Source organism: Vigna unguiculata, chromosome 6 (assembly GCF_037176805.1).
Source record: "Vigna unguiculata cultivar grain cowpea cultivar isolate G323 ecotype 2 chromosome 6, ASM3717680v1, whole genome shotgun sequence".
Taxonomy (NCBI): Eukaryota; Viridiplantae; Streptophyta; class Magnoliopsida; order Fabales; family Fabaceae; genus Vigna; species Vigna unguiculata.
The window spans coordinates 8,416,312-8,430,075 of NC_140797.1; the positions used below are offsets into that span (position 1 = coordinate 8,416,312).

At 34.3% G+C, this 13,764-nt stretch overlaps 1 protein-coding gene and 2 pseudogenes across 7 annotated transcripts; 2 read left to right on the forward strand and 1 right to left on the reverse strand.

Annotated features, from left to right (window-relative positions):
- Positions 1 to 1,547: 1,547 nt before the first annotated feature.
- On the forward strand, positions 1,548 to 4,580 carry LOC146885476 (uncharacterized; annotated as a pseudogene).
- Positions 4,581 to 6,281: 1,701 nt separating this feature from the next.
- LOC146885477 (uncharacterized) lies at positions 6,282 to 7,158 on the forward strand (annotated as a pseudogene).
- Positions 7,159 to 8,563: 1,405 nt separating this feature from the next.
- LOC146885478 (uncharacterized) lies at positions 8,564 to 13,540 on the reverse strand. 7 transcript variants are annotated; one of them, XM_085674193.1, is made up of 8 exons: positions 13,404 to 13,540; positions 12,815 to 13,001; positions 12,619 to 12,681; positions 12,319 to 12,515; positions 12,022 to 12,102; positions 9,860 to 10,099; positions 9,323 to 9,400; positions 8,564 to 9,232 (listed from the first exon to the last, which is right to left on the reverse strand). In XM_085674193.1, the coding sequence occupies exons 2-8, from the start codon at positions 12,930 to 12,932 to the stop codon at positions 8,882 to 8,884; spliced, it is 1,128 nt and encodes a 375-aa protein (XP_085530319.1). In that variant the 5' UTR covers positions 12,933 to 13,001; positions 13,404 to 13,540; the 3' UTR covers positions 8,564 to 8,881. The 7 variants fall into 7 exon arrangements, with proteins under 7 accessions (XP_085530319.1, XP_085530322.1, XP_085530323.1 ...); XM_085674196.1 differs by having other exon boundaries at positions 12,815 to 12,979; positions 13,404 to 13,519; XM_085674197.1 differs by having other exon boundaries at positions 12,815 to 12,966; positions 13,404 to 13,501.
- Between the last annotated feature and the right edge of the window lie 224 nt (positions 13,541 to 13,764).

Below are 13,764 nucleotides of genomic sequence, written 5' to 3' on the forward strand. Positions count from 1 at the left end.
GGTAAGAGGGGCCATGGCTCCTAAACGTTTTAAATTTATTTTATATTATATATATTTTAATTTATTTTATATTATAGATATTAAAAAATATATTATAATTAAATCAAATATTTTATTTTTTTATAAACATAATAAATAAAATATAAAATTAAACATAATAAAAAATAAAGAATAAAAAGATTTATTAAGATATTTTTTTATTTATTATGATTTGAGTTTCTCATAAATTGTTTTTATATTCCATTCTCATCTGTTTTTTCTTGTTTTTGAAGAGAAAAAGATCTATTATTTCTCCTCCATCCTCTTCCATTTTCGTGGAAGAAAAGAAGAAGATAATTTTTTGGTCTAAATTGATAGTGAAATATTAGTTTAATAATTTATTTAATAATCCTCTTTTATATTAATTGTTTATTTCATGAATATAGAAGAAAACATAATGTACTGTGTGTTTTTTTTGTAATCGAATCTTAATTGTGATTCCATTATATGTCTTGAGTTTCTCACAAATTGTTTTCATATCTCATTCTCAGCTGTTTTCTTTTGTTTTTGAAGAGAAAAAGATCTATCATTTTTGCTCTTATTTCTCCTCTGTTCTCTTCCATAATCGAGGGAGAAAAAAAGAAGGTAATTCTTTGGTCTCAATTGATAGTGAAATACTAGTTTAATAATTTATTTAATGATCCTATTTTATATTAATTTTTTATTTTATGAACATAGAAGAAAAAAATATTATACTATGTGTTTTTTTATAACCAAATTTTAATTGTAGTTCCATTATATGTCTTGATTTTCTCACAAATTGTTTTCACCTATCTTCTTTTATTTCTGAAGAGTAAAAGATCTATTATTTTTGCTCTCATCTCTCAGCAGTTTTCTTCCATTCTCGAAGAAATAAAAAAGAAGGTAATTATCTCTTATCTCACTTGATAGTAAAATATTAGTTTAATCATTTATTTAATCAGCCTCTTGTATATTAATTTTTTATTTTATGAAAATAGAAAAAAATATTGTACTTTGTGTTTTTTATAACTGGATTTTAAGTGTGGTTTGATTATTATTGAATTTTCTTTTGACAATTTTTTAGATATGTGTGATTTCTTTTTTAGTTATTATTATACTAAATTATGTATTTATTTTTATTTTATTAGTGACAATAATTAAATATATAAACTTTTGATGTATTATTTTGGTTCCCCCAACAATTTTCGTCAAGATCCGCCACTATATATATATATATATATATATAATCGTTTTATTATATATTTTTGATATTCTGAATTACGAAATCTTCATCTGATATCGATATTTGGAAGAATCATTTATTAAAAATCAACATTTGTAGATAATTTTGGAGATGAAATTTGTTGAACTGGTTAAATGATTAAAGAATATTTTTGAAATTTAAAAAATATTTTGGGTGCAGAAAAAATATTGAAATTGCAGGAAAAAAAAACAAAACTCTTATGTTGTGTTTGTTTTAAGGAGAGAAACTTTGCGAGGAAAGAAATCAGAATGAATGTGATGTTCGCTTAAGGGTATGTATGCAAATGGCAGAGCGAGTATGTCAGGAATCCATCACATTTGTAATCGCGGGTTATATGCGAAGATTTGGTGGGATTGGGTTAGGGTATTACATATTTACCCTTGTCATCTCTCTCACGTGCCATGCATGGTGTGGGATGGTACGTAAGTCAGTATTTTTTTAGCACTGTTCAGCAGCCATGCATTGTGTAATATTCCTGAAAAAAGCATTAGATTCCTGACGCTTATGACCATACAAAGCTGTTTGAATTTGTTTGACTGAAAAAAAGCCATTAAATACGTATTGAATAAGTTAGATAGGTTGGTAGCTGATATTGGTGGAGTGTATAAGTTATAACAGGGGAGAAGGCTGCCTGGGTTTTTGGTTTTGGTAGAGATATCTGTTTCGTTGTGCTGTCATTTCAGGTGAGTGTGCTGTTTTTTTTTAAATGTTTGTGTGTAAGTTGAGTTTTTAACTGGTGTGTGTGTGTTATTGTTTGATTTGAGTTGTGAAATGGTGAGGAACACATCCAATTTATGCCCCATTTACCACCTCTCCCCTGCAATGCAAACACACTGTCGCTGCAACCATGAGAAGTTGCAACCATGTTGCGGAGAAAACGAGATCCCATGTGTGAAGGATTCGATCCCATTGTGCTGGATCGGATACGCTGGATAGCTGGATCGGATACGTGCTCAGGCTGGATCAGATACGTGCTGAGGCTGGATCGAATACGATTGGGCTGGATCGAATACCATTTGGGTGGATTGGATACGAGTGTGTGGATCGAATACGTTCTGTGGTGGATCGGATATGGTGTGTTTTGAGTCCTTTTCAGATCCGATTTTCCTTTCTTCCGCCATGGCTGCTTGGTTTCCTAATGTTTGATTTTTTTTTTTTGTGTGCAGAAGGTGGTCGAACACAACAGTGCAATGGATTCAAGAGGTGGTCTTGCACGGGTTGAAAGGCTTAGGACATCTTGTAACTGTGGTGGCTGACCTATTGTTCATATTTACTTACAGGTGGTGAATAATTATGGATTGTGTTGAGGCGGGTTTGCGTCTCCTTCTAAGTGGTGGAGGTTAGTTATTTCATGGTCCGGGTTGATTTTGAGTTACAAGTTTCCATAATATGTTTGTTGGTGTAGGTTTGTTGTGGTGTGGTGTGTTCGTGGTTTTGTGTTGTGGTGTTATGCTTGGTACTCGGTGGATCTGAGTTGTGCTGTGTGTTCGTGGAAGTGGTCCAACTGTGAGTGTGACGACCCTTGTACGTGGTTGAGGTATGCTTGTAGTTAGGAGAACAACTTATTTTGTGTGATTTGAAGATTCTAATATGATTCGGTTGGAGTAGGTCTTTGACATTTGTGGAAATTTGTTTGAAGTCTTGAAAGCTAAAACAGAGGTATGTAACATGTTCAAGTGTGGTATTTTTGTTACTTATGAAATGTGTTATTTATGGTATGAAATGTGTTATTTGTATTTTTTTTTGGATAGATTTCATGTTTTATTTATGGATACATAATGGATTGATTGCATGGTTAATTGTAAGTGTTATTATTGAAGGAAATATTTGTATTTTGTTAATGGGAATTTATTGTTAGGGTTTTTTAAAGTAGGATGTTTATAATAGTTCATAATTATATGTATTTTGTGGAGGTAATAGTTTTTACATTTCTTAAAGGTGACATACATGGAAGAAGAATTAGAACTTTCTTATTTGGATGGTGATGATGTAGTTGATGATGTTGTGGGTGTGGACTTCAATATAGTCACACTTTTACACCGGCAATTACAAATTCGCACAGCAATAGCCACAAACAATGTTATGCATTGTTGCACATGCGTTGAATATATTGAATATATATATATATATATATTCAAATCATAGCAATATTGGTAGGGAAGTTTGGCCGAACAAAGATCGTCGAAGACAACAACTTATGTCTTACTTGGTGCATACTAATCGATGTCGTGATATCATTCGTATGGGACCAGAGGCATTCATTAACCTGTGCGAGCGACTACGGGCAACTGGGTTAGGAACAAGTGGCTAAAATTTTTCACATAATTGGCCATAACGTGAAAAATAGAAGTGTCGCATTCTTTTTCCATCGTTCAGGGTCAACTGTTAGCAAACATTTCCACAATGTGTTGGATGCAATTTTGACCTTGGAGTCTGAATTTTTAATTCAGCCATCAAGAAATGAGGTTCATCCTCACTTGGCCAACAATCGTCAATTTTTTCCATACATTAAGGTATAACTCAAATTATTCCAGTCTATGTTTTCAATTTTAACATGTACAATAAGATCCTTATATAACTTTGTTTCGTATATCAAATAGGATTGTTTAGGGGCAATAGATAGAACTCATGTATGCGTAAGGGTCCCAAGGTCTGATGCCGCAAGGTTTCGAGGGAGGAAGGACTGGCTAACTCAAAATGTGTTTGCCACGCGTGATTTCGATATGAAATTCACTTATGTTTTAGCTGGTTGGGAAGGGACAACATCTGATTCAAGAATATTGAAGGATGCTCTAGTTAGAGATGATCTGTTGATCATACCTGAAGGTTAGTGTATTCATTAAGTTTAATTTATTTCTACAATGGTGACACACTAATAAGTCAAATGTCATGATTCGTGTAGGAAAGAGCGATAATGACACCGTTTAGAGGTGTGAGATATCACCTTAAAGAGTTCACACGAAGAGACCCACAAAATCCACGAGAGTTATTTAACCATCGCCATTCATCACTGAGAAATGTTATTGAAAGAACATTTGGTGTGTTGAAGAAAAGATTCCCTATCATTGCAAGTGGAAGTGAACCTCATTATGTTGTGGATACAATGACAGACATTGTTTTAGCTTGCTGCATCCTACACAACTATCTACGTGGGGTGGATAATGATGAAGCCTTAATTGATGAGGTGGATCGAGAGTTGATGGAAGAGCAAATGGAAAGTAACATCTCTAAAGTTCGTGAAGATGATTATAAGATTGGTTGTAACTTTAGGGATGATTTAGTAGAACAAATGTGGCAAGATTATGAAAACTCTTAGATACTGTACTTGGTTGCATTGTTTGAGTATGCCATGTTTAATGAAAAAGTTTATCATTCGTAAAAAATGATTTAATAGTTTATTATAATGTGATGAATTTTGTTCAACTAGGTGAAAACATGAACAGGGGAAAGAGTATTGCGACATAATCAGGTGCCGGGCCGCGAGAATTTATGAAATGGACAGGAGATGGACGAAAAGCTTTTGAATGCTATGATAGAAGAAGCGCGAATGGGAAACAGGGTGGACGACAGCTGGACCTCCCAAGCATATAGCAATATCATTGGAAATCTTCACCAAGCTGGTTTTTTTGGTGTAACAAAAAATCATGTGAAAAATAGACAAAAGGTATTGAAGGAGAAATGGCATGAAGTGCATGACTTGTTTAATTCCCTTAGTGGATTTTCATGGAGTCCAATAAGTAGGCGATTTTAGGCTGAAGACGAGGTTTGGGAAGACCTAATCAAGGTTAATTTCTATACACTTTATATATGAATAAAGTATAAAATTTGATTTATTTGATATAATTTGCTTCAAACTCATTTCAAGCCAAGCTAACTGTAGCAAAATGGAAGGTCATTAGCGTTAGGCATTACGACTTAATGGAGGAGCTATGGGCAGCTGATAGAGCTACAGGTGGGGGAGTTCGAACAGCACGGCAAGCACGTCGCATGCGACACCAATCTCGCGTGGATGTTAACTTGAACAATGAAATGGCCTACATCCCTGATGCACCAACCGTTGATAGTTCTGATGCGTACCCTCCAACCTCACCATCTCATATGGATGAGTATAGTCCTGGCCCAACTAAATTTGTGCCATCTGGGGGGACTTTGAAATCTCGTGGATCAAAGCGCAAGGCCCCCATGGTAGATTTATAAGACTCACAATTTGACAAGTTGAGCACAAAGTTGGATGGTTTCATGGATGTAATGGGGTCAGGGAACTCGCAATTTGAGAAAATGAGCTACATCGCGGAGAGACAATTAATTGCCATTGAAAAGTGCAAGGATATTCTCAGTCAGCAAGTGGGGATGTTGCGTCGCAATGCTACATTCGAATACATCGAAAGTGATATATGGGAGATGCTTGAAGGGATGAATATACAGGATCCTAAGTTTATGGACTAGTGTTATGATTTCTTGTGCACCCACCCTATGGCCGCGAAGATTTAATGGGAATGCTTGGCAATCTTAGGTGGAGTAAGCTCTTGAACATGATGATGGGAGAAAATGACACTTGCGTCTGACACAAGGACTATATCAGTTTGGATTAGGAGTTCATGTTTTTTTGTTATCATTTTGTATATCGTTTATTACGATGTTATGTTTGTTTATGTGTTCATGATGGGTTATCCGTCTAACCTTGTTTTGAAACTTATGGTATGATGTACTACTTCGAACTATAACTATCATGTCATGTCTTTGTATTTCCTATGAACTATGTTTAATGATGTTTTTTGTATTTCCTGTGAACTTCAAATTTGAATTATGTTATTGTTTTGATACTTAATTATAACTATGTTCTTTATCATTATTTGTACTTGAAGTTATTAAACAATGGCGTCCTCATCATCACATACAAGACAAAAAAAGTCGAAAAGAAAAACAGGTTGCAACAGACACTGACCCACCAGCACCAAAAAGGCCATACGTCGGAGATGTTTTAGATCAACGGCGTTTCTTTAGCGACATCCGTCAGATGGAACACTATGCACATGAATTTTATATCAGAAAAATTGTGGAGCCAAAAATTATGAATTATGATTCATTCACTACATCTGGGCTTTATTTCCATCATCATCTTGTTTATCAAGGACTCGTCGACTTTGTGTCTCTAAATCGTCCTTTCTATCTAGATTTGATCAAAGTTTTCTATTCAAACCTAAGGATCTCTAGTAATGGATACCTATTAAGTGAGGTAAACAAAAGAAGAATTAAACTAAAACCTGATGACTGGTTTAATATTTGTCATTTGAAGTATGAGGGTCGAACTGTGAGCTTTACGGATATACCAGAGGACCTCCCTTTTGATCGTGATATGGCATTATCTTTTATGCTGATTCCAGAGATGCAGGGTCAACGTGTGAGATCAGTCGACTCTATGAATGTTAATGACAGACTACTACATTATGTCATAGTGCATATTTTGACACCACGCCTAACTAATTTTGCAAAGTTGTTGCACAGACATTTTCATGTTGTGGTTGCTTAAAAATAACATATCAATTAATTGGCCACATCATATAATGCAACACATGCTTAAGTGCAAGGACAGTGACACTCCTCTTCCATATGGTATATTGATAACCCAAATTATGCAATACTGTGGAGTGAATGTTTCTGCAGATGCAAGAACAACTATTGGGAAGAGACATCATTTTTCCACGAGTTCTTTGAAGAGGTTGAATATCGTTAATGTTGACGGTGTATGGCAACATGATTGTGCCGTTAATGATGATGAAGTGCAAGGTCAACCACAAAATCCTTTGCATGACGAGCACGGTATACAACCTGACCATTCTATTGGTAATCATGAAGAACCTCCCTTCCAGTTACATTCTCATATGCTTAATTGAGTGTGGGATGGTGTGCAAGATTTGCAAGGACGCGTTCACGGAATAGAAGAAAATTTATCCAATTTGACTCTTGATGTCAACAAACAGATGGCAGAAGTTAATTTAAATGTGAACTTAATTCTCCATAAATTAAAGGATTAAGAATGTTCTACTCCATTACATGTATGGTAGCACTCTTTGGTTGTATTTATTTTAAGAACTTTATTTATATTACATGACGTCAAACTTTTTAGTTCCATTTAATTGGATTTATAACATTATTGCAACTAAAACAAAGTCAATTCTACAATATTGGTTGATATTCTTGCAAATTATAAATGAAAAAAAAATGCATTTGAAGATCAATAACAACGTTCATTACACATTATTATGAAAAATTGAAAAATTATATATATATATATATATATATTTTTTTTTTTTTATTAATTTTTTTAGTTTCATTTGTTGTGTTTAAAAAAATTAAGAAATTAATCTACAATACTAATTTAAGTAAGGGCTAAATGGTAATTTGATTATTATTTCTACTAAAACATTTTTTTAATCTATCACATCAATCAAATCTTTTCCAAATTTTCACAAAAATTACTTCTAAATTTATTCACCATCACTTCTAAATCCCTTAAAAAAAAACAACACAAATTTCACTCTTAAATCAACTCAAACCCATTCACTCTCTCTCTCTCGGTCACTCTCCTCAAAGTGAACACACAATTAGTTAAAACACACTAATTAACCTCGGGTCCACTCCCCACACCAAAGATCTTCTCTCTCACCCATCCCTCGTATCAACGCTCAAATACGCGCTCATCTGTCTAAATGAACAACCTAATCACTCGCCTTTCCGTCTATCGGAAAAGCAAATATGTGGAAGTGAACAAAGGTTAAATCATGAGCCTTTTCATTATTTTTGTTGAGTTTGGCTTTTATTACTGTTATTTCAGCATAATACTCAATAGACCCTGCTGCCAAATTTCTGTTGAATACCACTGTCTAAATGTTTTTTTTTTTTTTACTAAAATTAATCAGAAGCTTACAAAGAGAATAAATGTTTCAAAACTTTAAAAGAATGTTCGTATAAATATTTAAAAGTTATCCGCATCTAATGTTCTTACATAAAAAAATCGAAGTCATGTATTTTAAGCAATAGGTTGAAAGTACAAATTATTAATTTTGCTAATATTGAATTTTAACTAAAAACTGAAACTAATTTTAACAAGTCTTCTAATTTGATTCATGTTTTTTTATTCACTTAAACCATGAATCTTAGTTTGAACATCGAGTCCAACATAATGTTACTGTTCTTTCCGTATAAACATTGATGATTATCTCTATAAAAATTCCAAGTGACCGGCATTAGAAATGTGATATCTAACTAATTGATGCCATGCTAAACACAACGCGGCAATTAAAGAAGCACAACACTGCTAAACAATTCTATATCAGTTGAGAAAAATAATCATGCCTCTACCTCAACTGTCAATACGGCTCTAATTTTGATCCCTTTGACACCAGAGACGAATTTACACTGTGTTTGCTAAGAGGATTGGCGTTTCACGCCAGAGGAATAACATAAGATTGCTGATTTAGAAATAGTCACTAAAACTAGCTAACAGCATTTACAACAAAAGTCCATTCAAATATCCTCAAAAGTTCAGCATAAATTACAGCGGTCAGCAGCAAAATGTACAGTGCTTCACCAAGAAGCAGTATAAACCACCATTGTTTATTTCAGACGAGCAGAATTTCGAGTCACTCTTCCGAAACCTGAAATAGCTGCTGAAGATTGTGATGCACCAGGTCCTCCTGTTTCTGCATCATCTGTTTGGCGTCCTCTTCTTCTTTTCCGTGCCAATACATTACCATTCTGGATTTCTTTGTTTTCGTTCAGCTCATCCTGATTACTGCATCCAAATCCATCATCAACAACAACCCCGTTAGCACTTTGCCTCTTTCGATCAGATCTAGTCACCCGTTGACTTTGTCTAGGTTCACTGTCATCTCCCGTCTGCAAGGCCTCCTCCTTCGGTACTGTATGTGGCCAGGAAGTGCCACAACTTGGGCAAACTTTGGCAACCTAATCACGAGTTAGTTATAGCAAGATGATCAAAAGCTTTTCACCTTTCTAGTGTAAAAATGAAATAAGACTAATAATACCAATCAATACCTTGCCCTGCAAGAAAAGTTGCTTCAGGCAATACCGATGAATTCGCACAGTACAATTTTCGTTTTGGCACACCTCTGCCTGTCAGACATTGCCGAATGAATTATCAGACTCAAGCAAAGCAGCAATGTGTTGTAAGTATATTTGGTACTATCAGCATATTTCAACTTCCTTTTCTGTTCTTCTAAAAGAAACAAAATTAGTGACTTTATTGTTTTCGGTTGTCACTGCCTCCACAAACCAGGTAAGTAGACAGTAGGAATTCCTCATAATATTTAGAGAAATTTTAATATATGAACAAGGATTATCGGTGTGCATATAATTTAAGAGGAACCACCCAATTTGTTAAAGATCTTCTAATCAGATCAATAAGTAACCTTTTTTCAAAAATCTACTACAAATTTATGTACGATAAACAAAACAGAACATTTAAATCCCAATAAAAAACGTAAGGAAAGCCTGACAATGATTCAAAGTAATCACAACTATTGATGGGAAAAGAATAACAAAAAAGAGCTGTAACAACGCAACAAGAACAACCTTTATTCCAGCTTCATTGCAAACATGACAGGATGGAACATCATTATTTCGAAACCAACTGCGAAGATCAAGAAATGACTTCAGACCAAGTTTAATAACACCCTCTGTTGTCAAATTAAGCCACTGGTCCTGCACAAGTTCATTCAGGGTTTTCTCCTTTTGAGACAAACTAAAAGTTTTCAAAGTAGATGGCACATCTGACTGGCTTCCTTGAGATTGTGGATCTGTCATAATTGTAACCTGAACATATACCATGAAAATTGTACATTTTATTTTAAATTTGCAATGGATAGAAGAATAAAAACATTTGCATTTTGATCTCCGTTACAACTGTCCCAAAAAATATCCTAAAGCATTCCCATCAAATGGAAGGGGCAAATCTTTGTGCAGAGTATCTTGTTCTCCATGAGTACATGATTTGGTACCCAAAAATAATCACCCTGCAATCCAAAATGTGTATCTTGTTCTCCAAATGTGCATATAAATAGAAACAGATTTTTTTTTTTTGTGGTGGTGGTGGACTGCAAATCAAATAAATAGTAATACACTGGAGTAATATAACTATTACTTTCATTGCACATTAACCAAAAGCCCGAAACAAAAATAGACTTCGAAAGTTTAACCACAATAAAATATTATCATGTTTAGAATTTATTGCAAATTTCTAAAAATGGAGGTAAAACAAGAGCTAGGGTTGGTGGGAAGTGGTAGTGTAGTTAGAACTGATGACAAGCACATCGAAATATGGACATGTTTAGGTTAGATGGTATAACTTATAACAGAATCAGTCATACTTTGACACTGAAGTAATACTATATATATATATATATATATATAATTTATTAGGATGGAAGACTTCTAACAGAATCAACTTGGTCTTATGCCATGGAGACTACATATCTCTATAATAGGCTTTGATAGAAATTTAAAATGTTAACCATAAGATCTGCAGATGGCCTTCAATGATTCAAAAGAAAACCTACGATATGGAACCAAGACCACAAGTCTTGAGGAAAGCTCCAGCCCATAATAGAGTTTGTATTGTGTGAATATGAACTATTAAAGACATGTAAGCAAATTAATGAAGTTGAGCAGAAGATTCTCTTATAAGAGTAGGCTTGCACCATTTTATTTGGCTTCAGAACACCGAACAAGAAGTAGTTCCTCAAAGCATGCATGTTTCAAATGTCATAGTCCTTATTGATGTGAATTTTGAGCAAATTCTAAGCTTATGCACTAAATAGAGTATTTATAATCAAATTGTCTGATAAGATGTCAAGCCACCCACAAAGAACAAAAATTTGAAAAGTCTATTCTAGGAAATATAGGAATTAATTTTAATAATTACTGCAGTTTTAATAGCTCTTATATTAAGACTTAGTTAAAATAAAAATTGCAGGTTTAATGTCTGTGGGGACAATTATGTATTTTTGTTTGTATTTATCAGGTAGTGTTTTGGGATAGTATAATCATGTGTTTAATAGTTTTTCTAGACAAATATTTCTCTACTGATTGCTCCCAATTAAAATTCCTATGTTGTTCTAAGTTACTTACGTACCTATGCATGTGTTTTAGGATCACTTTGAGATGAGAACCCATAAGAACACGTAGGGTAGATAATCTGATAGGTTTCTTGATGCTAGAAACCTGATCACACCCCACACACACACAAACAACACACAGAACACGAGCAAAAACCTTGTAGTATTCCTCTTTGAAAACTGAACACGTCCAGGGAAGACAAATCCCTTCTCATAGGATCAGTTATTGATTCCTGTTTACACCAATTCTTCCAAAAATAAAAGCTAACCCCAACCAAACAGCACCCTCTCTTATTTATAGTCTTCCTAACAGAAGACTCACACCCTTCAACCACCTACTAACAACCTGCCCTCCTAACTAACTAACTCCCTATTTTATTTCTCCTAACATACACTTTTAATGTCCTAACATAATCTCTATGGAGATTCAGAAAAAAATTGTGGAAATTTTGCATGTTTGCATAACTCTTACAAGTAGTTTACTATGATCCTTGAGTTTCAATCTTTTACCATTTTCAATCCTCTTACAATCGTTTAACAACGTTTGGCTAGCAGCCAGGCTGAAACAACATTAATTTTCTTACAATTGGAAATATGCAACCGGGTGAAAAATTTTATAACCTGGCCATCCAAACTAAGATTGAGAGCATGGATGCTGAAGATAACACCTTTTGCAGAGGCATCCTGTACAATTGCTTCAATCTGTTGTTAGCCAAAGAAAGACACAAGATTAGTTGCTTCAGATGTCGAATACCAGGCACGAAAAAATAGTTCCCATTTCAAAGAAACCACACTATGCATCCAATGACACAAACACAATGCCCAAGAGGGAAACACACAGAACCGCAAATACTAAATACTACACATTACACAAATGAACACAGACAGAAAAACACAATCAAGTTGAGCAAAACTTACAATGGCCTTGTAAAAGGCAATTTGCGGAACACTATACTTCGTCCCTAACTTGGAATGTTCGTCAGCAACGGTATTGACCACACCATAATAAACTTGGCCATCATATTGATTTATGCAGGCACGCAACTCAAAATTAGCACAACTAAGCGCCTTGTTGATTTTCAGAATGAAACCATCGAACAGTTGCCGCTCAGTACCTAATAAAAACAACCTCACCCATGTCAAGGTCGCAATAATACCCATCAAGGACACATGAAACACAAACTCCAAGTTCTAATTTAAAAGAAAAGAGTCTGCTACCAGCATTTAAAATCAAACCAAGACAAATTTCACCCTCAGTACTCATGATGCCGCAATTATACTCTACAACCAATCATAATTCAAAACCTAAATCAAGTGTAAACAAACATTTTATAACAGTAAAAAAAAAAAAAGAAACAAAAACTTTACCAAAAGTGAATAAAGCAGCATTTGGGTTGAGAAAACATTTAGAAACCTGGGTTTCTCTTGGTGAGCTGTTCAAACATGGCGTTCATGTCCTTCTCGCAGAGTGGGCCCCGCGACAAAAGAGATTGAATCACGACATGGTGTCTCCAGCTTAAGGCGCTCGACATGGTTCTTTCACACACCCTAATGCAGATTCTGAGACTGGGAAAGTGTGCTGAAAACCACGGTTAGGGTTTCTGAAGAAGGAAAATTGGAAGGTAAAATAAACGATTGCTACTTTATTCCCTAGCATTTACATCAGAATATCAATTCATCGGTAACCTGTGGATTATGTTCCAGAAACAACAATTATAACCAAATATGTAGATTTAGTATAGCAACAATTTATTCTCACATCTGAGTTTTTCACATTTTAGATGAGAAACAATGCACTGAAGAACATAAAGTGATCACAGCATTTTCAAAACAAAACTGGGGCCAGCCTCCACCTAGAACATGCCTTTCCCACATAGAACAACAAATAGACAGGCATAACAAAAAAAAAACTAAAAATCCATGAAAAACAAAAAAGACAACGTCTTGATGAAAACATTAAACCCCCAAATATGGGAAATTCAGAGAGAGCAAAGGGAAGTTACGAGAATTGCTGAGAGTGTTCGTGCTAAGGTGATGTCGGCATAAACTGAAAACTAAACCTTCTCAGAATGGTACAGTTGTTGCTTGATGCTTCTGTGAACTGTAAAAGATAAAGTAACTTCTACATTTTAAAGTCCACTTGTAATTACCATTACTTATTTGATTTAATTAAGTTTTTATTAAGTTAATGACTTATTCACTCAATTCATGTAGTTGGTTGAATTTAATTTCTTTATTATTAAAAATCAATTCGTTAATTCTTAAAAGGATAAATTAGCAATTTAGTACTTAAAAGAATAGATAACATGAATTAGTTATTGAATAATAAAAAAGTCTAATAATTTATGTTTGGCAAAACTATTC